This window comes from Bos taurus, chromosome 2 (genome assembly GCF_002263795.3).
Source record: "Bos taurus isolate L1 Dominette 01449 registration number 42190680 breed Hereford chromosome 2, ARS-UCD2.0, whole genome shotgun sequence".
Lineage (NCBI taxonomy): Eukaryota > Metazoa > Chordata > Mammalia > Artiodactyla > Bovidae > Bos > Bos taurus.
This window is the reverse complement of record NC_037329.1, coordinates 107,000,822-107,021,423: the sequence shown is the minus strand read 5'-3', so window position 1 is coordinate 107,021,423 and position 20,602 is coordinate 107,000,822. Positions and strand designations below refer to the sequence as shown.

Here is a 20,602-nt window from a genome sequence, read left to right as displayed (position 1 = left end):
TTGCACTTCCAGTGATGGTCTATAAAGTTTTTCCCTAGGGGAAAAGGGATGCGGTGTGCCTCTCATTCATAGACTTCCATCGCATTCACAGCCTGACATGGACATCAAAACCCCCTTCTTAGCCAGAGCCATGGGAGCAAGGAAATTCTTTTCCTAACTTAAGTGCAACTGTTCAAAACCGCTATTAACTTGGATTCCTTTTTTTTTCTAGGTCTCTTCAGGCCCTATGCAGAAACCTCAGCTGTTGAAAGTCAAGAGGAAGAAGCTAAGGGGGCTTTTCAGTTAACTTGTCACCATCTCAACTGCTGAGGATGGACTCGGAGAGTAGTTTCCTAGTGTTACCTTGGAAGGAGCGCCTTGTGGCGGCAGCATCTTTGACACAGAGTTATACAGTCAGAGACTCCACCGTAAGGGTCAGATAACTGAAGCTCATGTTGACAGGCATGGCTACTGTTAACAAGGGAATCCTGGCTCCAATCCATTGGGCACTGGCCTTCCTTGTCTGAGTGGAAGACAGTTTCTGGGAATCCTACACCCTCCTTTCTTTCAGGGAAGGTTCTCTAGACTTAGGATCTACCATGGATTTTAGGTATATGGGGCAGGTCAGCAAAAAGGCACAACATACTAAGGAAGTCTTGCCTGTCTAGAGTCCTTAGCTACTCCCAGATGCTCCTCAGAGACACTGTTTTCTCTAGCACAGAATAAAAAGCGCTCACACTCCTGCTTTTGAGATTGCTTACCTGTGGAACATATAACCAACCCATTACTGGATCCCAGCCCACTGATGTCTCTGGATGAAGTCAAGGCCCTTGTCCAATCCTTCAGGATTCTTTTTATGCTTCTCTTCTGTGGCTTGTGCTAAGCCTCCATTGGGGAGCACTGATCTTGAAACCTCTTTCCATAGTCTTGTGCCCTATGGCTTCTGTGCTTCTTGGTCCAGCTTGATATGGGGTATTTTTTAATCTGTTTCTGAGGCATAGACAACAGGTTACAGCACAACATGGGATTGAAATGACAAAGAACTGTGAGCCCTAGGGCCAAGTTAGTTTCCTGGAGTGGGAGAAAAAAGAATTTTGCTCTCCCATCCTTCACTTCAGATGGCAGAGTAAATAGAAGAACTAGAAAAGATAAGATGAGTGGGAATAGGAAATGGCCACAGTTCTCTGGGACCAACAGAATTGACTTATGGAATGAATAGTGCTTAGCAGGAAAAGATATAAAGCCTGTATGAAATAGACTTTCTCAGTTATAAGGTCAATTTTTTGGACAAATCTAGCAAAATTTGGAACTTCCCTGGTGGTTCAGTGGTTAGGACTACGTGCTTTTACTGCCACAACCCCAGGTTCAATCCCTGGTCAGGGAACTAAGATTCCACAAGCTGCATGGCTCAGCCAAAAAAAGGATTTAACAGACCAGCATTCGTAAAGCTCCTTGGCCTTCTACTAGGTTTTCCTCTATGGGTAATACCATCTGAATCTTTACCTTGGAGAGACAGGAAGGAGAGTAGAACTCAGGCGTTCACTGGGAGCTGTTAGGTAGAGGAAGGGGTCGGGGCAGAACCCACAGAGGCCTTTTCTGGTTTATTTGCTTATGATGGTCAAAGGCTCCTCAGTCACATGGTCTCTCTTGGCACTGAGAGAGAAGCACATAGCACTGGAGTTTCTGTCCCCAGGTCAAGTCTTGGGAGGAAGAGGACCATCCAAGTAATAAGAAAGTAATGATGATTATAATAACAGCAACAAACAGTTACCAGCTACTGAGCAGTTCATGAGTACCAGCCACTCTGCTAAGTGGCAGTGGTGGTTTAGTGTGTGTGTCTGACTCTTGTGACCGCATAGACTGTGGCCTGCCAGGCTCCTCTGTCCATAAGTTCCCAGGCAAGAATACTGGAGTGGGTTGCTATTTCCTTCTCCAGGGGATCTTCCCAACCCAGGGATCCAACCTGCGTCTCTCTTTTCTCCTGCATTGGCAGGTGGGTTCTTTTGAATTTGTGCCACCTGGGAAACTCCCCTATGAGAGGTCACACAGCTAATAAGTAGCAGCCAGAATTTGAGCCCAGACTGCTGAGTTCTGAACTGCATTATTATATACCTCACTGAAAACATTTTCCAGGAAGGATGTAAAGTCATTCTTTTCTGTCTTCAGCTGTGACCATTCTTTTCCCATGACCCTGCCTGTTTTTAAGAGGATATTCTTACCACTCCCAGTTAGCTCTTCAGGGCTTTCCCAATGGCTCAGTGGTAAAGAATCTGCCTGCATGGCAGAAGACGCAGGTTCGATTCCTCGGTTGGGAGGATCCCTTAGAGTAGGAAATGGCAACCCACTCCAGTATTATTGCCTGGGGGGGAAAAAAAAATCCCATGGACAGAGGTGACTGGCAGGCCACAGTCCATGGGACTGCAAAGAGTGGACCTGACTGAGCGACTAAGCATATTAGCTCTTCAAGAGAGGAGCCTTGGCAGACTCCAGGACTTACCCCAGGCCTTCACCTGCTGGCAGAGTCTGAGAGCTCCACCATGGTCATTCCCAGTTGCTGCTGATAAGTTTCTTTACCTCTAGGCCAGTGCCCCCGTCTGTGCCCTGGTGGTGACTGTCATTGAAGTACATAGGGAACTATGTAAAAACAATCTATCAGATGACTCACTGTGTTGTTTAGTTTCCCTTGGCATAGTATAGATAGACAGATTTCAAGGTATGAGACCACATGGAAAATGGAGAGACTTCCCCAGCAAACTGGAAGAAAATAAGGGTTCTTCACGCTAGGTAATCCCTCTGCCCTAAAAGCACAGTCTCAAGAGAAGGCATTTTTTAATCAGAGTGGGGATCAGGGGCTTGTGAATCCCCTAAAATTATAAATAAAATCCTAAGAGCATTTTTTTTTTCATATTCTCAAAAGAATGTGTAACTTTTTAAAAAGGTTAAATGAGAATATGCCTAATGACTTCCCTGCCCACTGCCCTTTGTATCCCCAAAGCTTGCTGCCCCCATGGGACTATTGCCCAAAGGCACATCCTTAGGAGAAACATTGCTCCCCGCGGCTCTGCCTCGGGCATTCTTGCCCTGAAGCCCTTGCCCCCCAAAGCAAGGGGTGGTGTTTGAAAATCTTTCATCCCAGGGCAACTCCAGGGAAACCCCTGCCTTGACAAATTGGCCTAGCCAGGCTGTATTCCAGCCCTGCCCCCTGGCTTGGGCCCCTCCCTGAGGCCCCCAGCCTGGCCCAACCCCCACTCCGCATGCACATAAAAGGGTCGAATTCTCGTGGCTGCTCCATAAATTTTATTCCGTAAATATTAGTTTTCCCTGTGTTTAATAAAGCAGTGGCCCACCTCCCCGCCTACCCGCCCGCTCCCCGGGGCCGGGGCTGGGGCCAGGGCTGGCTGGTGGGAGAAGGGACTCTTTCAATTGCTTTGGAGTATTTTTAGAAAAAAAAATAATATAAGGTGGTTTACAGCAGCAAGCCAGCAAACCAGGAGCAGGACTAGAGACCTCGAGGAAGTTCCTGCAGGAACTTGAGCTAAAAAGTAGAGAAATAGCGCCACCTAGGCTGCAAGGCCTTCTTGGCCTTGCTGGTGGTTCACCCCTCCCCCACAGTCAGCCCAGGCAGACCAGCTCTTTGCTGGAAGACAAATCTTCATCCCTTAGCACTGCAGCTGGGCAGCACCTCCTCCCCTCCGGCTTCACTGAGGGCTTCCCCAGCAGCCCCCCAAAGGCAGAGCCCAAGCCAGAACCCGGAAAACCCCACGAGGGTCATTCTCTGTTCTGTCACCGTTCAACCAACCTCCAGATCAAAGAGGGTCTCCAAAGGGTAGTAAAGTTAGGGAAAAGGGAGGAAGGAGCTTCTAGTCTCTGCCCACTGAATCCCAGAGTCCCTAGAGTGTAAGGTGGACCTCCAGATCAAAGAGGGTCTCCAAAGGGTAGTAAAGTTAGGGAAAAGGGAAGTAGGAGCTTCTAGTCTCTGCCCACTGAATCCCGGAGTCCCTAGGGTATAAGGTGGACCTCCAAATCAAAGAAGGGTCTCCATAGGGTAGTAAAGTTAGGGAAAAGGAAGGAAGGAGCTTCTAGTCTCTGCCCACTGAATCCCAGAGTCCCTAGGGTGTAAGGTGGCAGAGAGTGAGATCTGAGCTCCTGTACTCTGGACTGGAAAGAATCTGTTCCTCTTGGACTGTATCCTTCCACAGGTCTGATGTGGTTCACCTTCAAGGAGCACTTGGGGGAGGAAGAGATGCTCAAGTCTCCTGAACATTCAGCACAATGCTTTTTAAATTTTGTCCTGTGGTCCATTTGAACTCCCTTTTCTTGCCTTCCTGTTCACATAAACCTCCTGACCTCCTCCTCCCTGGTCGGCTGGGAGATAAGCAGGAGCCTGGGTCTCATTCTCTACAGAGGTGGTGGGAATGGGAATGGGAAAGGCCGTGCCACCTAGATTTGGTCTCGTTCTTGACAGTATTCTTGCCTGGAGAATCCCATGGGTAGAGGACCCTGGCGGGCTACAGTCCATGGGATCACAATGAGTTGGACATGACTGAGCAACTAACACTTGACATTGTCATCAGGGGCATTTCCTTCTTCTCAATTATTCTGTCCTTCATTTCCTCCTATTTACAAAGCTAAGGGGATTTGCTCCACAGAGTATTGGGGAAACCTAAAATCCTCTTAATTAACCTTCCTCGTGACGTGGTACGCTCATTTTATCTGTTCTTGCCACCTCCTCACTGTGCTATTAACATAATCGGCATTTATATACACATTTCCTATGGGCTTTTTGTTTCCATCCTTACACTGGGTTATACTCAAGAGTATCAGTTTGAGAACAGGGTCAGTTTTTAATGCTAACTCAAAAAATAGCACTGTGCTGGTATTACACTACTAAAGGGTGCCGCTTTTTGTTAACTGGGTTTTCATGCAATCATGATATGCTTTTCTGAGCTCTACCCAGAAGTATTTTTCTGTCTTTTAATTTTCCTGAAGAAGAAATAGTTCAAAAGGAGCAAGTGACTTTCTACAAGGAAGCCACCAGACTCAGAGCTCAAGACCTTTGCTTCCTAGTCCCTGTTACCAACATGAGTAAATGCAGGGACTTGTAGAATTGTAGTGGATTCTGCTAGGCACTTAGATGCAGAGAAATGCCAGATTAAGGGAGCCCACATTGTGGAGGGAGGGTTTTCCCCAGCTGCTGTGCCCTCCTATGAGTTGCCACAGGTATTCTTGTCAAGGGCTTCTTAATGCTCTAACTTTCTTCCAGGTTCTCTTGGACAGAGCTTCAGAAGATCCCACCCTGAGGGGAAACATTCAGAGAGGGGAGGGTGTGAAGTAGTATCCTCTGTCTCCCCGCCCAGACCCATCAAGGAATACTGTCTCCTGAGACTTTGTTTATGGTGGCCTCAACGCTTTCCCTCAATTCTGAGGTCTCTTTTCTACCCTGTCTCTTGGGAAGTCATGAGGTAGCACCAAAACATTCTAGAAAAGGCTCAGCCTCTTAGCTGTGGAATCCTACCTGCTCTCAGTCTCTCTGTCCTGGAATCCAACTGATTTTGTGTGCTTTCTACACTTCTGGACCCTCTGCGTGAGTGCTAGCCTCTCAGCACCTAACTCTCATGGGTTCCTGAGAATCTGGGCCAGCCTAGGGGAACCCGGAAGAAGCGCTGGAAGAACTGCAGGGTGTGGGGAGCGCACAGCCATTGACTCACCTGGGCATACTGTGCCAGGTTACTCGTCCTGCTGGGCTGGGGGCCAGGGTTTAGGGGAGTATGCAGTGTCACACTCTTCCTACCCCCCACCTCACTTTGGGGTCAGAACTGGGGAGTAAGGTCTGGGGGGCTGCTGGGAGTCCCTTCGGAAACCTGGGTGTTGTATTTACTTTTTCATATTGGCAGCTGGAAGGGGAAGCCCATCCCAGCTCAGCATTGTTGTCTAACGTGGTTAATCAGATCCCATAATCCTGCTGTGGAAATATTGGGCCTCACTCAAAACAATAGAGACCAAGAATATTGTGGTTAAATTTCAACCAGCTGCCTCCCTGGCCTGTTTGCCTAACCCCTACCTCCCTCTCCTGGGCCAGAGTCCTCCTGGCTTTATGGACCCCTGATAGGATCGACAGCCGGTCAGAAATGGGTGACAGGAGAAGAGAGGATGGAGTAGGGGAAGGGTAATCCTCTTGACTGGCACTCCATCCTGCCTCCCTGCTGCCCCACCTCCAGGCCTTGAAGAGTGAGGAGGGGGTGGTGAAATGAGTTTCTACTTGTGGGGAAACCCCCCACCCCCCAGCAGGGTCTGGATGTGTGTTCTGGGGTTAAGAACAGTACTGCTAGGAATCCTGGGTGGTAAAGAGAGCCTTTACTCAAGACAGAAAAAAGACTCCTGCCAGATGAGAAGAAAAGACTGCCGATTTCATCTGTTACTGCTGCCTGGCGCTTCCAGGGCACAAAGAAATGCCAGTTGGTCGTAGGTCGCATATAGGGAATAGAAAGGCACTGGTTGGGGGAGAGAGAGCTGGTAATAAACATTTCTGTTTCATTAGTAACCTGATAAAAGAGCAATATAAGTTATACTGTGGTGGTGTATGAAGGTGGTACTGATATCCCAACTTGAGTGGTTTTCTAGTAGTAGTAATGTCCATTATGTAGCTCTTTAATAAGTATGAGTTAACTGTGGCAGGGTAATTTATATAATTAGAATAGCAAGACAGGAAATAGGTGAGCTGTACAATGGCATTTTGAAAAAAAGAAAAAGATGCAATGTCTGGCTGTGCTAAAGGGCACAAATGAACATGGTGCTACGTTCAGGACAAGGCAGAGGACGTTCCTCTTGTAGGTTCTAGGACACCCAGCTTGTGAAGTGGCCAACTTTGAGTTGGTACTTGGCTCTCATGCACCCAGGATGCACTGGGCACAAGGTGCCACCACGCTGCTTTCGGAGGTGTCACCAGTGAAGTAGAGTGAGGCCCCAGTTCCACACCGCAGACTGTTGAACGGTCAAAATGTACATATGTTCTTAGGACTTGAAGAATGAAATAGCAGAACTGTGCCTGTACTTAATTTCTTCATATAGGCTTCCCAGGTGGGTAAAGAATCTGCCTGCAATGCAGAAGACATGGGTTCAATCCCTGGGTTGGGAAAATCCCCTGGAGGAGGGCATGGCAACCCATCTTGTATCATTGCCTGGAGAATCCCATGGACAGAGGAGCCTGGCAGGCTATAGTCCATAGGGTTGCAAAGAGTTGGACACCACTGAAGCGACGGAGCGTGCAGTCTCTTCACATAGGGCAGGGATGGAGCAACAGCAGAGAAGCTTGATTTTTCCCACCTGGGGTGCTATGTGATGATTCAGGGACAAGCATGGCTCCTGTAGGTCATTTATCAAAGCCATTTTAAAGCAGGGACAACAGGTGGGAGCTGAGTTTCCCACCAGAAAGACATCTGGAAAATACCTCCTGGGACTGAGAATCTAAAAGATGTGTATGCTTCTGGGTAGGAATCTCAAAAATACCTTCATGGTAGTCATCAAATGGAATGGAAGCAGGTATGAAACTGATATCAAAATCATTTAAATATGACAGAAAACATTTCAACCATTAAGAAGCTTGGGTAACTAGTGGGAAGAATTCAATGTGAAGAAAGAGCCCCCGTGGAATCTCTAAAGAATGCTGTACTCCTGGCCAGGAAGGGATATGTAAGGAACCAAGGTGGTTATACTGCACAGAGACTTGAATTGCAAAATGAGAAAGTCCAACAGGAACATTCCAGATCACTGCAAAGGAATTCAAAGGCATGGCATGGGTTTGTTGGAACTGTGTTGGGAATGAGATACAAAAACCCATATTCAACGAGAAACAGGAATACTTAGATGTGTATTAACTCACATATATTTGAATGCTCATTCACCAGCACTGTCAGCAATGGGGGTACTACGCTATGTGCTGTATTTTGCCACAAAGACTTATCTTCTGCTCTCAAGAAGTCTGCAGGCCAAAGATGATATTTAAAGCACAGTTTTTTTCCCGCCAAAGTTTTTCAAGAGTGTGTGGTAGAAAGTAACAGCCATGACTATGTTTCTCTTTTTAAAATTTTTTAAATTTATGGATAAATCCTGTTTTATCACTCCTTTTACTTAATTATCTTGTGTCTATAGTTACATGACATAAATTCTTTTAAAGGGTCAGTTATCTTCACTCTGAGCTTCGTAAAATGTTTGAAAAACACCCTTGTGATCAGAAAGTCAACCTTATTCACTCCATTGCCCCCTTGCTTCTTTTTTTGGGGGCGGGGAGGTACAGCATGCCACATAGCTTATGGGATCTTAGTTCCTTGACCAGGATGGAACTCAAGTCCTCAGCAGTGACAGCGCTGAGTCCTAAATATTGTACCACTGGGGAATTCACCAGCTTGCTTCATCTTTGATCATACTGGTCTCCTTGTTATTTCTCTAATATGCAAACACCTGAGGGCTTTAGTTCTTTGCATTTCTCTCTGCCAGAAATTCTCTTCCCTTAGGTATCTGCTTGAAATCCTCACCCCCTTCAGGTCTGGGCTTAAATCACACCTTTTCAATGAGTCCTCCACTGACTACCCTGCTTAACAGTGTCACCTGCCTCCTGACCTTGGATGGCTGCCCACAGGCTGGCTGTATTCGCAACCTTTCACCCTGTTTCAGGTTTTGTGTTCATAGTCCTTATTCCTTTCTAACACATTATATATATTTTTTTAACTTTTATTTATTTATTTTTATTGAGGTATAATTGGCTTATAATGTTGTGTTCGTTTCTGGTGTACAGAAAAGTGATTTTTTTCATATTCTTTTCCACTATAGGTTATTACAAGATATTTAATATAGTTCCTGGTGCTATGCAATAGGACCTTGTTGTTTGTTTATTTTATATATAGTCATATTTTGTTCATTTCTGTATTTATTTTTGTCCCCCTGGTGCCTCCCAACTAGAATAAAGCTCCATAAGGACAGGAATCTTTTTTTTTTTTTCTCACATCTTGAGTACTTGACACAGTGTCTGGCATTTAGTAGGTTCTCAGAAACACTTGTTGAGTCAATATATGAAGGATTATCACACTCACCCATCCCCCCCACACACACACCCCCACCTCCACATCAGCAGTATCTTGAAGTGGTTTTATAAATCTGTGGATATCAATGAATGTAATCATTTTTGTTTGGGGCAACCAAGGCGAGGAAATTGGAAAATGAGTACTGAATGTGTACTAAATAAAAGTACGCATATGTGTGTATGCTCAGATGTGTCTGACTCTTTTGTGACCCCATGGACTCTAGCCCACCAGGACCCTCTGTCCATGAAATTCCCCAAGCAAGAAAATTGGAGTGGGTTGCCATTTCCTCCACCATCTTCCTCCTGGGGAATCTTTCCAACCCAGGGATCAAACCCGAATCTTCTGGAGTTTCTTTCATTGCAGGCAGATTCTTTACCTCTGAGCCCATCAAGGAAACCCAGTCATAAGGTGAGAGTGGGAGTTAAATACCATTTTGTTAGCTATAACCATAACAGAATGAATTTGTCATTTTGCAGAAACTAAGAATACAAGTTATTAAAATGCAAGTGGCTGTATACCTTCTTTCTTTCTTTGGCTATCGACCCTTGGCTATATGTCAGGCATCCCTAGGGTGCTATCTTGACCAAGAGAGACAGCTGAGTGTGAGTGAACTAATACAGAAAGCTGACAGGTGTGTCAGGAGTGTTGCTTGAGTATTAAGAGTAGAACCCTGCCCCCTTTACTGAACATTCACTGAACTAGTATATTCCAAGAGTCTCTTTAAGCAACTAATTTCTTCCAAATAGAGACACTGGGATGGAAATAAAGCTCATTAATCAGTAAACATGTTATTATCCATATTCAGAAATATATTTATATATGTGTGTCTTTCTGTCTGCAAAGGTCTTTCTGTTTATAAAAGTTTCCCACAGCCTTTAGTCTCTGACTTGAAGGGAAAATACTCTTTGTAACTAATTCTGCTACTTTTTCCTACCCTGTCAAAGTCATCAAAGCAAGGTCTTTAGAGCTTGAATTTCTCTGAAGTGCCTTGTAATGAGCTTATTGTTAGGGCAAAGGTAACTTGACATTCCCATTTTTAATCAATGGCCAGTATTCATAGCATTGTTAGTTTTGAGTGGCTCTAATTGAATCTCCAAATGTGTCCTGCCCTGATCAGAAGCTTGAAAGACAGGCATGCTTCTTTCCTTCCTGCATATGGGTGAAATTTGGTGGAGTTGCTAACCTCTTCAAAAAATCAACCATAGGAGTCAGGCTGATGCCAACCAGTTGGGGAAATGATTAGTCAAAGAGAAGTATGAAGCCTAAAAGCCCAAGATGAAGATAACAAGAGTCTCCTGAATTTAGAGAGAAAAACCATTGACTTGAACAGAGGTTAACAGCCCAGCATGCTTGCCTTAAGAATTACTCACCAAGAAGCTGGATTATTATGGAGTCTTCCCTGATGGCTCAGCAGTAAAGAATCTACCTGCAATGCAGGAGACATGGGTTTGGTCCCAGGGTCAGGAAGAGCCCCTGGAGGAGAAAATGGCAATCTGCTCCAGCATTCTTGTGGAAAATCCCATGGACAGAGGAGCCTGGTGGGCTACAGCCCATGCGGTTGGAAAGAGTTGGACACGACTGAGCATGCACACATGCATGCAAGCAGGCCTGGATTCCAACTCCTGCCCTTCCAGCTCCCTCACAAACTCTGAACCTCAGCTCCTCATTCATAAAATGAAGATGGTTGTGTATACATCATAAGGTTTGAGCGAGGAGATCACATCAGATAATATTCGGGCTCCCCCCCTTTTACTAGGTCATCCAACTTGGCTCTTCATGATCACAAGAGCCACTGCCCTTTCCTGAATGTCCTCTTCATTCCTTTCAGTCATTCCTTCCTCTCCTTCAAAACTGATTTCTGGATTTCCCTGGTGGTCCACTGGTTAAGAATCCACCTGCTAGTGCTGAGGACGTGTGTTCTATCCCTGGTCTGGGAAGATTCCACATGCTGCAGGGGCAACTCAGCCCATGTGCCACAACTACTGAGTCCTTTCGCCCTAGAGCCCTGGAGATGCAACTAGTGAGAAACCCAAGTGCTGCAACTAGAGAAAGCCTGGGCCAGCAACAAAGATCCATTATAGCCATAAATTAATTAATTAAATTAAAAAAAAAAACCCTGATTTCTTCCAAGAGGTCTAACCCTAGACCAGTCGTTTCTTAATTCCATATTCTTCTAGATCAAGTTCATCTTATCTATTAACCTATCTAATTTAGAATGCATTATTCTGTCCTTGTTTATGAGTGGCATTCATGGCTTTGATTGCCTTTTATTTTCATGATTTACCTTTGAGGTTGAATAGTAAATACCTTGAGGACAACAACTGTCTCTTCTATTTGTCTGTTTGCATTTTCTGTCCTTTTGGGCCTATTATACTAGCTTGCACGGGGTAGATGATTCCCTAACGGGGTGGCCCTAAGCCCCACCACTGTCTTGTACACACATATATGAGCATTCCTATGTATTTCCCGTGGATAAGTACTAGGAATCAGGTGTTTTATAACAATTTTTAAGAGAAGTTTTGCCCTAAATTAGATCTTTCTCCCTTCATCTCTAATGAAAATTCAACTCCTTTCCTAAATGTTTTCTGCCCTTAGAGATTAGGGCCATTATCCTGCTTATTATCCCATATGCATGGTCTTGAAGAGTTGTTAAATTCAGTTTCAATCTTCTTTTCTCCAAGTGAAAAAGTTTCTTTAAGCTTCTCTTAGAGGTTCTACCTTATAACCACTTATTAATGCTGCCATTCCTCTCATTTCTTCTCTTAAGCTGTGATCCTGTTGAATACAGATCCCTGGGTAAGATCTGATCAGTGTCACATAGGAATTATTTATGTGGTGCTGAGATGGCTGGATGGCATCACTGACTCGATGGACGTGAGTCTGAGTGAACTCCGGGAGTTAGTGATGGACAGGGAGGCCTGGCGTGCTGCGATTCATGGGGTTGCAAAGAGTTGGACACGACTGAGCGACTGAACTGAACTGAACTGAACTGAATGTAGTTTGATCCAGGATAGGTGATCTAGGATAGGCGACCATGGAAACCTATGGGATTAGCCCCTGTTTGTCTGGATTGGGAAAGGTACCGACCTGGCTGAGTAGTGCACCCCAGAAATCTGAACAGGATTGGGGGGCTGGGTTCTTGAACCCGGGAACTCACATGTTAAAGCATTTTGAAGGCTTTCAAAGAAAAGAAGCAATGTTAGAGTAACCTGTCACTGGCAAGTAATCTGTGACACGGAATCTGAATGCAAATAGAAGGGCGAGCACAGGGTGTGGGGAGGAGGCACAAGCCAAGGGAAGCCAAGGGAAGCCAAGGAAACGACCCCCATCACCCTGGTGGAGCCATCCTAAATACCCCTCCTGTGGGCCTCAGTTTCCCCTTCTATATTACGAAGGGCTTGGATTAAACATTCTGTTTTGAGTCCCTTCCGATTCTGAATTTGTATTTACAAAATTGATTAAGAGAAAATGTGAGTATATCTGTGAAAAGCTACCAACGTCCCAAACTCAGACTGAACTGGGTGAGTGAGTGCTGCCCAGAGAGCCAGTCTGCTGGGTGGGCACTGGGGCTCTGGGGTCAGCTGGTGCAGGTCCTGCTGGAGTGGGACTGGGGTTTGAATCCTTCTGCCAGGAGCAAGTTGCTTTTCTTCTTAGAACTGCAAAATCTTCATTTGTAAAATGGGGAGGATACTAACGCATTTGGAATTGTAGATTTAAATTAGATAATGCAAGCAGAATGCTTGTATAATAATATCTAAAAGCTTCCATTTATCAAACACATAAGCAGTATTAATATTCTTGAAATGAGAATTTTTAAACTTTTCTCACCCTTTTATTTCTATCTCTATTAAATTTGTAGAAAATATTGCAACCAAATCAGGTAATTTGTTGTAGTGGTGTTTGTTTTTTAACACACTTGCCTTTTCTCGTTTTAACAGAATGAATCCTAATTCATTCAGCCTTCCTGAATATCCTATTAAGATACACACACTATCCATGCTTACATCTCTAGCTGCCATCACTCATTCTCTGTTCTTTTTCATTTGTGAAATAGAACCGAGAGAGTAATTATTTAGCAGCTCCCTTGTGCCGGCGGCAGCCAGTCAGGATTCCTTATTCCGTTGATGTCACTATTTAGGATGCTGTTCTCTACACCTTGGCCTATGCCTCCGCAACTTCACTTTGCTCCTTTCAGCAATGTTTTCACGTCCACCTCGTCCTCCATCTGACTCGTCATGAGGCTGGATGCCCCACTCCCAGCTTCGCACCGGGTTGATACAGAATTCAGCTCCACCAAGCTGAGAGGGCGCGCCTCCCCGGGCCAGGGTGGGGCACCAGGTTACCAGCGGCCTCCTGCCTTTTGGGTTTACTTCCCCGCAGGGGACACCGTAGGCGGCTATGCGGTCCGGCCACTGTCCCCCACCCCTCGCGTCCGGCCGCGCCGTGGGTTGCGGTCTCCGTGGGGGCGGCAGCTCCTGTACTGGAGGTTTGCGCCTGGCGGGGCACCCCGGAGCCGCGGGGAGCCCAGAGGCGAGGCCAAGGCCGGGTGGGGCGCGTCCGGGCGGGGAGAGCACACTCAGGCAGTGCGGGGGGCGCAGAGGGCAGGGGCGGGCAGACGCACGACGGAGGAGCGAGCGGAACGAGGGCTGGCTAGTGCCGGGGCCGCCCGCCCGAGGGGGAGGAGGCTGCGCTGCCCTTGCCGCAGGTTTGCTGTCGAGCGCGCAGGAGGCAGGGACATGGGTAGGGTGCGGTCTGCGCGGGGCCCGAGCCCGGATCTCTTCCATTTCCCCTCTCACTCGGCCCCGGGCTGCGCCGCAGACGGCAGCAGCTCCCGCTCCGCCCCAGCCGCCTGACCGCGGGGCCGGGGTGCTAACCGCGGGGCCCGCCAGCCGGCCGGCCCGGCCAGCCCAGCCCAGCCCGGCGGCCCGCAGCCCCGCCGCCCGCCGCCCCCCGCCGCCGCCGCGTTGCCAAAACAAACGGGCCGGCCTATTTATTGGCGGCCGGCGAGCCGGGCAGCTCAGAGTCGAGGCGCCGAGGGGGACAGCGCGTCGCCACCAGCCAGGGCCCCGGGCCCCCGCCCCGCACCTGAGTCCCGCCGGCCGTGCGCCGCGCCGCGCAGCCCATGGCGCCCCCACCTGGAGCCCCCAGGAGCCACCCGGACGCCTGAGCCCCCGCAGCGCTCCGGTCTACTCGTCCACCCATCAGCCCACCAGGCGTCCTCGCCCGCCGCTCCTCGGGGCTCCCCGGCCATGTCTCCCGCCCGGCTCCGGCCCCGCCTGCGGTTCTGCCTGCTCCTGCTGCTGCTGCTGCTGCTGGTGCCGGCGGCGCGGGGCTGCGGGCCGGGCCGGGTGGTGGGCAGCCGCCGGCGGCCGCCGCGCAAGCTCGTGCCGCTCGCGTATAAGCAGTTCAGCCCCAACGTGCCCGAGAAGACCCTGGGCGCCAGCGGCCGCTATGAAGGCAAGATCGCGCGCAGCTCCGAGCGCTTCAAGGAGCTCACCCCCAACTACAATCCAGACATCATCTTCAAGGACGAGGAGAACACCGGCGCCGACCGCCTCATGACCCAGGTGAGCGCGACCCGCCCTCGCAGGGCGCCGCCGCCGAAGCACCGCCACCTGCCCGGCCCTACCCGCCCCCTGGCACCTTTCCTTGACTGGCTGGCACGCCCCCTGGCACCTGCCCCTCTCGGCAAGATGGGCCGGCTGGGGTCCCGGCGGAGTGCTGGCATTCCCCGAGCCCGCTGGAGGCGGTGAGAAGAGTTCCCCTCTGCCAAGCGCCACAGCCCAGCGGGTTGGCGGTGGCCCCTTCGGCCCTGGAGTGCTGGCAGCTCAGGTCAGACGCGGCACCTGGAGGTACCTCTACCCGACTGCCTCCCGCGCCTGCAAGATGCACCAGTCCCTCTGGCCTAACCTTCCGCATGGCTGCGCCCCTTTCATGTCGAGGCGATTCGGCAACCCGAGAGGCGAAGCTCCGGGCGTGGAGGGTCCCACTGGCCTTTCCTCCCCGCGCGCTCTCGGTTCGCTGCTCGGCCCGCTCCGGGGTCTGGGTTAAAGGAACAGCGGGCAATGGTAGAGCCAGGAGGCGGAGGTAGGGAAGGGATCTTGCAGGGGAGCCCACGTGTCTGTCCCCAGAGCCGAGCGGCGCAGCTGCAGTTGAAGGGTAGGGGTGCCGGGCAGCCGGGCTCTGGGACCGAACTTGGGGGAATCCCTGGGTTTGGTACTGTGGATAGATTGAAAGAGAGGGGCTGGGGTGCCGGCTAGTCCTAAGTGCTCCGAACAGGAGGCGCGCTCAACCCAAGGACCTGGGGGAAGGGTGGGGGTGGCGGGGCGGGGAGCACACTTTCTTCCTTGAGGCCGAGTTCGAGGGAAGGGGACCTAGGTCCCCTTCCTCGGTGGGCTTCCACTGCACGTATGCAGCCTGCTTTCTAGATGCTTTGGGGAGGGCAGTTAGACCACGGCCCGCAGCACGCGCCCAGGCGCTGGGGCTGGCCCGCGGTGTCGGGCGAAGGTTGACTGGTGGCTGGGCCGGGCCGTGCGCCGAGGAATGCAGATAAGGATCCGGGCCACGGACTGGGCAATCATTGACAGCGCGTGCCCGGGCTCTGGACCCGAGTAGGGGAGGGGTGGGGTGAGGGAAGAGGGGCGGGGAGCAGGGGCCGCGGGACAGACATAGGTGGGTGGCTAGAAGCCTGGCGGCCAGGAGCACGCGGAGCTCCCTCTGGGGGCAGTGAGCGCCCCCAGCTAGACTGCAGCCTCGGAGGACCGACGGGGCCTTGGGTTTTAGCCGCTGTTGGCTCCTGGGAGACCGAGTCCAAGGGTCTGTGGGGACCCTCGGCTCTGAGGGGTGGAGTAGGTTGAGAGGTGGGCTGCCCACACCTGGCAGCTCCTGGCACCTCAGAGTCAAGGACTGTGGAAGGACCCCTCTTCCCAGGCTCCTCTCCTCAGTCAGCTGCGGGGTTCCTCAGGCTCCAGGTACGAAGAGAGCCAGCGCAGACGATGGTCTCTACCGTCCTCCCCGCAGCGCGGTTCGTCTTCCACTTCATGGGAGGCGGAGCATGAAGTGGGCACCCCGAGATCAAACGCTCCGTTTCTCGGGTCCTTTCCCAGATAGGGGCGGCGCAGGGGTACTGAGTGCTCTTGACACAGGGAGAACGCTGCTTGGCCTTTATCAACCCAGAGCCCACCCCTCGCAGCGGGAGACAAGCCACGTGGTCCTCCATCTGGCCAGGTCAGGCGCTAGCCGATCACCAGCTCTGGTTCCCTGGCTGCCGCTTCCCGGGAGCGGGCGTGGCCGGTTTGGGATCGTGAGGGTCCCAGCGGGAATGCCTCTTGGCGCCGAGGAATCCCGGCAGGCTTGGGATTCCCCTCCAACACACCCCCCAGGCTGCCGAGGCGCTCCGCACCTGCCGCGCCCAGGCCGCTTCGCGGGCCTCAGCCCTGGGGCTACGGTGACACCTACTGGGCACCTCGAGCCTTGCACGCCTAGCAGGCCGGCCTCAGGCAAGTCAGCTCCGGTACGTCGTTTACCTTCCAGGCAGCAGGCGGTCCCCCGCTGGTCTCCTGGTGAGACAGAAGGGCCCGGCGCTCAAAAGGTGCAGTAACTCCAAGAAGAGAGAGAGAGAGTTTAGAGACAGGCCCCCACGGGTGAGCGGATGGACGCGCCTTCCAGATTTGTGGCGCCACTGCGCGGTCCAGATCCCGGTGGGGTCAGGGGATGCTAGAATGGAAGGAAGCACTTTAGGGTTCTCTGTTCCTAAGAGAGAAGGACAGAGTACCCTCCCCGGTTTCCAAGCTCCAGCGAGTGCGGTAGGAGAGTAAGGGGCGGGGCTGCGCGCTCACCTGCACACGGGCCAGCCCCTCCCCCAACTCTGTCCCCTCCCCTCCCGCAGCGCTGCAAGGACCGCCTGAACTCGCTGGCCATCTCGGTGATGAACCAGTGGCCCGGAGTGAAGCTACGGGTGACCGAGGGCTGGGACGAGGACGGTCACCACTCGGAGGAGTCGCTGCATTACGAAGGCCGCGCGGTGGACATCACCACGTCGGACCGCGACCGCAATAAGTACGGACTGCTAGCGCGCTTGGCAGTGGAGGCCGGCTTCGACTGGGTGTATTACGAGTCCAAGGCCCACGTGCATTGCTCCGTCAAGTCCGGTGAGCCGCTGCCGGGGGACTGGGCCCGGGGCCGGGGCCGCAGGGCGTGGGCAGGCGGCGCTGGGCCAGCGGGAGCCAAGAAGGTGAAGAGGCCCGCCCAGGGATGGAGGCGGGGACCTCGGGGACCAGGACGTCAGCGGCGCTCCCCCCTGCTGCTCTTGACCACCTGCTCCACCCGTGCCTAATAGTGTCATGGCAGGAGCCTAGGGAGACAGGGTCCTGTCCCAGCGATGCTGGGTGCTGACCAGGCGGTCCACAGTCCAGAGCCTGCTGCAAATGGTGCAAGACAGAGCAAGCTGGCCAGATGGAGAAAGCCAGGCTGACAGAGAGACGGCCTCCCCATACAGAGTGGTGCAGAACTGGGAGGTGGGGGTGGGGCCAGGGGCCAGGCTGTGCCCAGACATCAGCATGACTGACTGGGAGCCAGGAGCCCAGAGGTTCAGAACGCACAGCCTGGCTGCAGGTCAGGCCTTTTAAGGCACTATGTCTGCTCCTCTCAAGGGGCGTAGGCGTCCCCGACCTCTTCCCCGGGGCCCTGAAGCTGGACTTTGGGGGGCAAGGACAGCCGTGAGGGCAAGAATAAACAGAATGGACTTAATAAAGTGGATTTTCCCATATTGGCCGCTTTGTTGATCAGAATTGGCAGGCACTGGAACCTCGCCCCCTCCCTCGAATCTTGTCTGCATCCCTGCCACGTGCACTGAACCCGGTCATGGATGCTTTACATGGTTCCTGTGTGGACTGCCTGCGGGGTCCCCTGACTGCAGGCTCAGCCTTCCATGCTGGCCCCATGCAGCGATCACACTCACAGACCTGGCACATTGAGACCAGGCTCTCTTTTGTTCCTCATTCCACCAGGCTCACAGTGGTGACCCCATCCGGACCTTTCCCCTCTGCACTTCCCTGTCAACTATATTTACTTCAAGTCACATCGACCCCTCACTTGCAAACACAGGCCCGATGCCAGTTCCCAGAGGGGTCACTTCCCTGCATTACTACTGACTCCCAAATAGTATCTTGCATCCCACCCACTGATGCCATTGTGTCCTGTCCCTACACAAGGACCCAGCACATGAACTGAAGATGGTGATTTCATCCTGGCCACTGAGCTACACCCTGGCCTGGCCATTCACTCTGAGTTTCCCCAGGAGTCTGTGTTCTCGCCACTGACTGGCCTTCCTCTCTATTGGTATATAGATGCCAAGGGCCAGTTCTGGCATAGAACTTGGGATGTCAGTCCAAGAGGACAATTTGGGGGGAGCATCTGAAAAATGGGTGAGAAATAATGGGACATCCAGACCCCAGAAGCATGAAGTGACTTACCTTCTCGAGGCTGCAGCTTTGGGGTGTCAAGTCACAGCTGGCCACTTCCTGACCCAGCTGACCCTCAGCCTCTCTGACTGCTTCAGTCTTATCAGGATTGGGAGCGGCGGGGGGAGGGCTTCACCTGGGCTTCCTAAGGACCCTTTCCCTCATGCTCCCTGGGCTTGGAGCCTCAATATGCTCCTCTCATGAGCAAAGCATTAGACTAGGGAGGAAGGCAGATCATACTGCGGGCTGGGGGTGGGTTCAAAGCTGCAGAGAAAGTGGTGGGCAGGGAACATGACATGGTGATGGGGGAGCAGCCTGGGAGCAAGGGGCACCTCTGGCTGTGCTGGGGAGGACTGCAGTGACTGGGAATCCAAACTCCACCCAGTAATGCCTTCATGTCCCTTCTTCCCACAGAGCACTCAGCCGCAGCCAAGACAGGTGGCTGCTTCCCTGCTGGAGCCCAGGTGCGCCTGGAGAGCGGGGCACGTGTGGCCTTGTCAGCTGTGAGGCCCGGAGACCGAGTGCTGGCCATGGGGGAGGATGGGAACCCCACCTTCAGCGACGTGCTCATTTTCCTCGATCGTGAGCCGGACAGGCTGAGGGCCTTCCAGGTCATCGAGACCCAGGATCCCCCGCGCCGCCTGGCACTCACACCTGCCCACCTCCTCTTCACAGCCAACAATCACACTGAGCCAGCTGCCCACTTCCGAGCCACGTTTGCCAGCCAAGTGCAGCCTGGCCAGTATGTGCTGGTGGCTGGGGTGCCAGGCTTGCAGCCTGCCAGAGTGGCAGCTGTCTCCACGCACGTGGCCCTGGGGGCCTATGCCCCATTAACGAGGCATGGGACACTGGTGGTGGAGGATGTGGTGGCCTCTTGCTTTGCGGCTGTGGCTGACCACCACCTGGCTCAGTTGGCCTTCTGGCCCCTGCGACTGTTTCACAGCTTGGCGTGGGGCAGCTGGACCCCAGGGGAGGGTGTGCACTGGTACCCCCAGCTGCTCTACCGCCTGGGACGTCTCTTGCTGGAAGAGGGCAGCTTCCACTCACTGGGCGTGGCCGGGGCAGGGAGCTGAAAGGATCCTTCTACTGCCCTCCCAGAACTGCCCACATGGGTCCAAAGGCCTCCCCACCAGGAGGGCATTGGCCTTGGAAGGGACCTGAGTGGGGACACTGGTTCCCACCATCTCCTCCACCACAAAGATACATCATTGAGACTTGTACTGGACGATGCCAGTGTCCCCCAGCCCCATCTTGGTGTAGTGACAAAGCTGCAAGCTGAGCTGGCGATGGGGGAGTGGTCTCTCCTTCTATCCTTGAGGCCAGTGGGTCCCAACCCAGCCAGCCCTCACTACGATTTTTCATTCCTGCCTCCCCCAGTGGGGAGGGCCCATTCTATCCATCTTAGGCCCCTCTTGGGTGGGCTTGCACCTCAGTTGATGCTGCTAGATTCCCTGGGAGCCGGCAGGGAGCTGGCTGGACTCAATGCTGCCCAGAACTGAGCAGGCTGCAGGATAGGGCAGCCAGCCTGGCCATCCTGAGGCATGACCTTCCTCTCTGGCCACACTCCTCGGGACACATACGGAGACTGTTGCTGTCAGTACACAGAGCTGTGTGTTCCAGCCAATGTGATCACAGTGCCCAGGACAGGGGCAGTGGGCTGGATGTCCTGCCCAGCCTCTGCCCAGGCTATACATTCCCATTTCTGCTGAACCATGACCCCTACCCCCTCCTCCGGTCAGTCTCCCCCACCTTATTTATTGGCACCGAGGGGGAAGCCCATGGGAAAATTTGGGGATGTTTTGGTCTTTTCTTCCTTTTGTAATAAAAATTATTTAAGTTGTTAGAGCCCTGGAGTCCAGGACACCAAGTAGGGCTGATACACTGTTAGCCTAGAACCGTGGGTGGGGCCATCCAGGGCTGTGTGCACCTTCCTCCAAAGACAAAACCTTCAGCGCTCCCACCCTCTTTGCAGGCCCTTTCTCATCCAGTAGGTCTGCCAAGTCACAACAGAGGGCTGTTCAGAATGGGCTGCAAGGCAGATGTGAATTCTACAGAATCTCTTCATGATCCACAGTGAAAAGTTAG

General features: G+C 52.0%; 2 protein-coding genes across 3 annotated transcripts in view; both read left to right on the top strand.

Moving 5' to 3' along the window:
* NHEJ1 (non-homologous end joining factor 1) overlaps positions 1–723 on the top strand; it is a 92,200-nt gene extending 91,477 nt beyond the window's left edge. For both annotated transcript variants that reach the window (XM_015459118.3, NM_001075393.1), the window contains 1 exon segment: positions 212–723. In XM_015459118.3, the coding sequence (XP_015314604.2) occupies positions 212–286 (75 nt within the window). In that variant the 3' untranslated portion in view covers positions 287–723.
* Positions 724–14,499: 13,776 nt separating this feature from the next.
* IHH (Indian hedgehog signaling molecule) lies at positions 14,500–20,362 on the top strand. The gene is made up of 3 exons (NM_001076870.2): positions 14,500–14,623; positions 16,945–17,206; positions 18,932–20,362. The coding sequence occupies exons 1-3, from the start codon at positions 14,615–14,617 to the stop codon at positions 19,588–19,590; spliced, it is 930 nt and encodes a 309-aa protein (NP_001070338.2). The 5' UTR covers positions 14,500–14,614; the 3' UTR covers positions 19,591–20,362.
* The last annotated feature ends 240 nt before the right edge of the window (positions 20,363–20,602 follow it).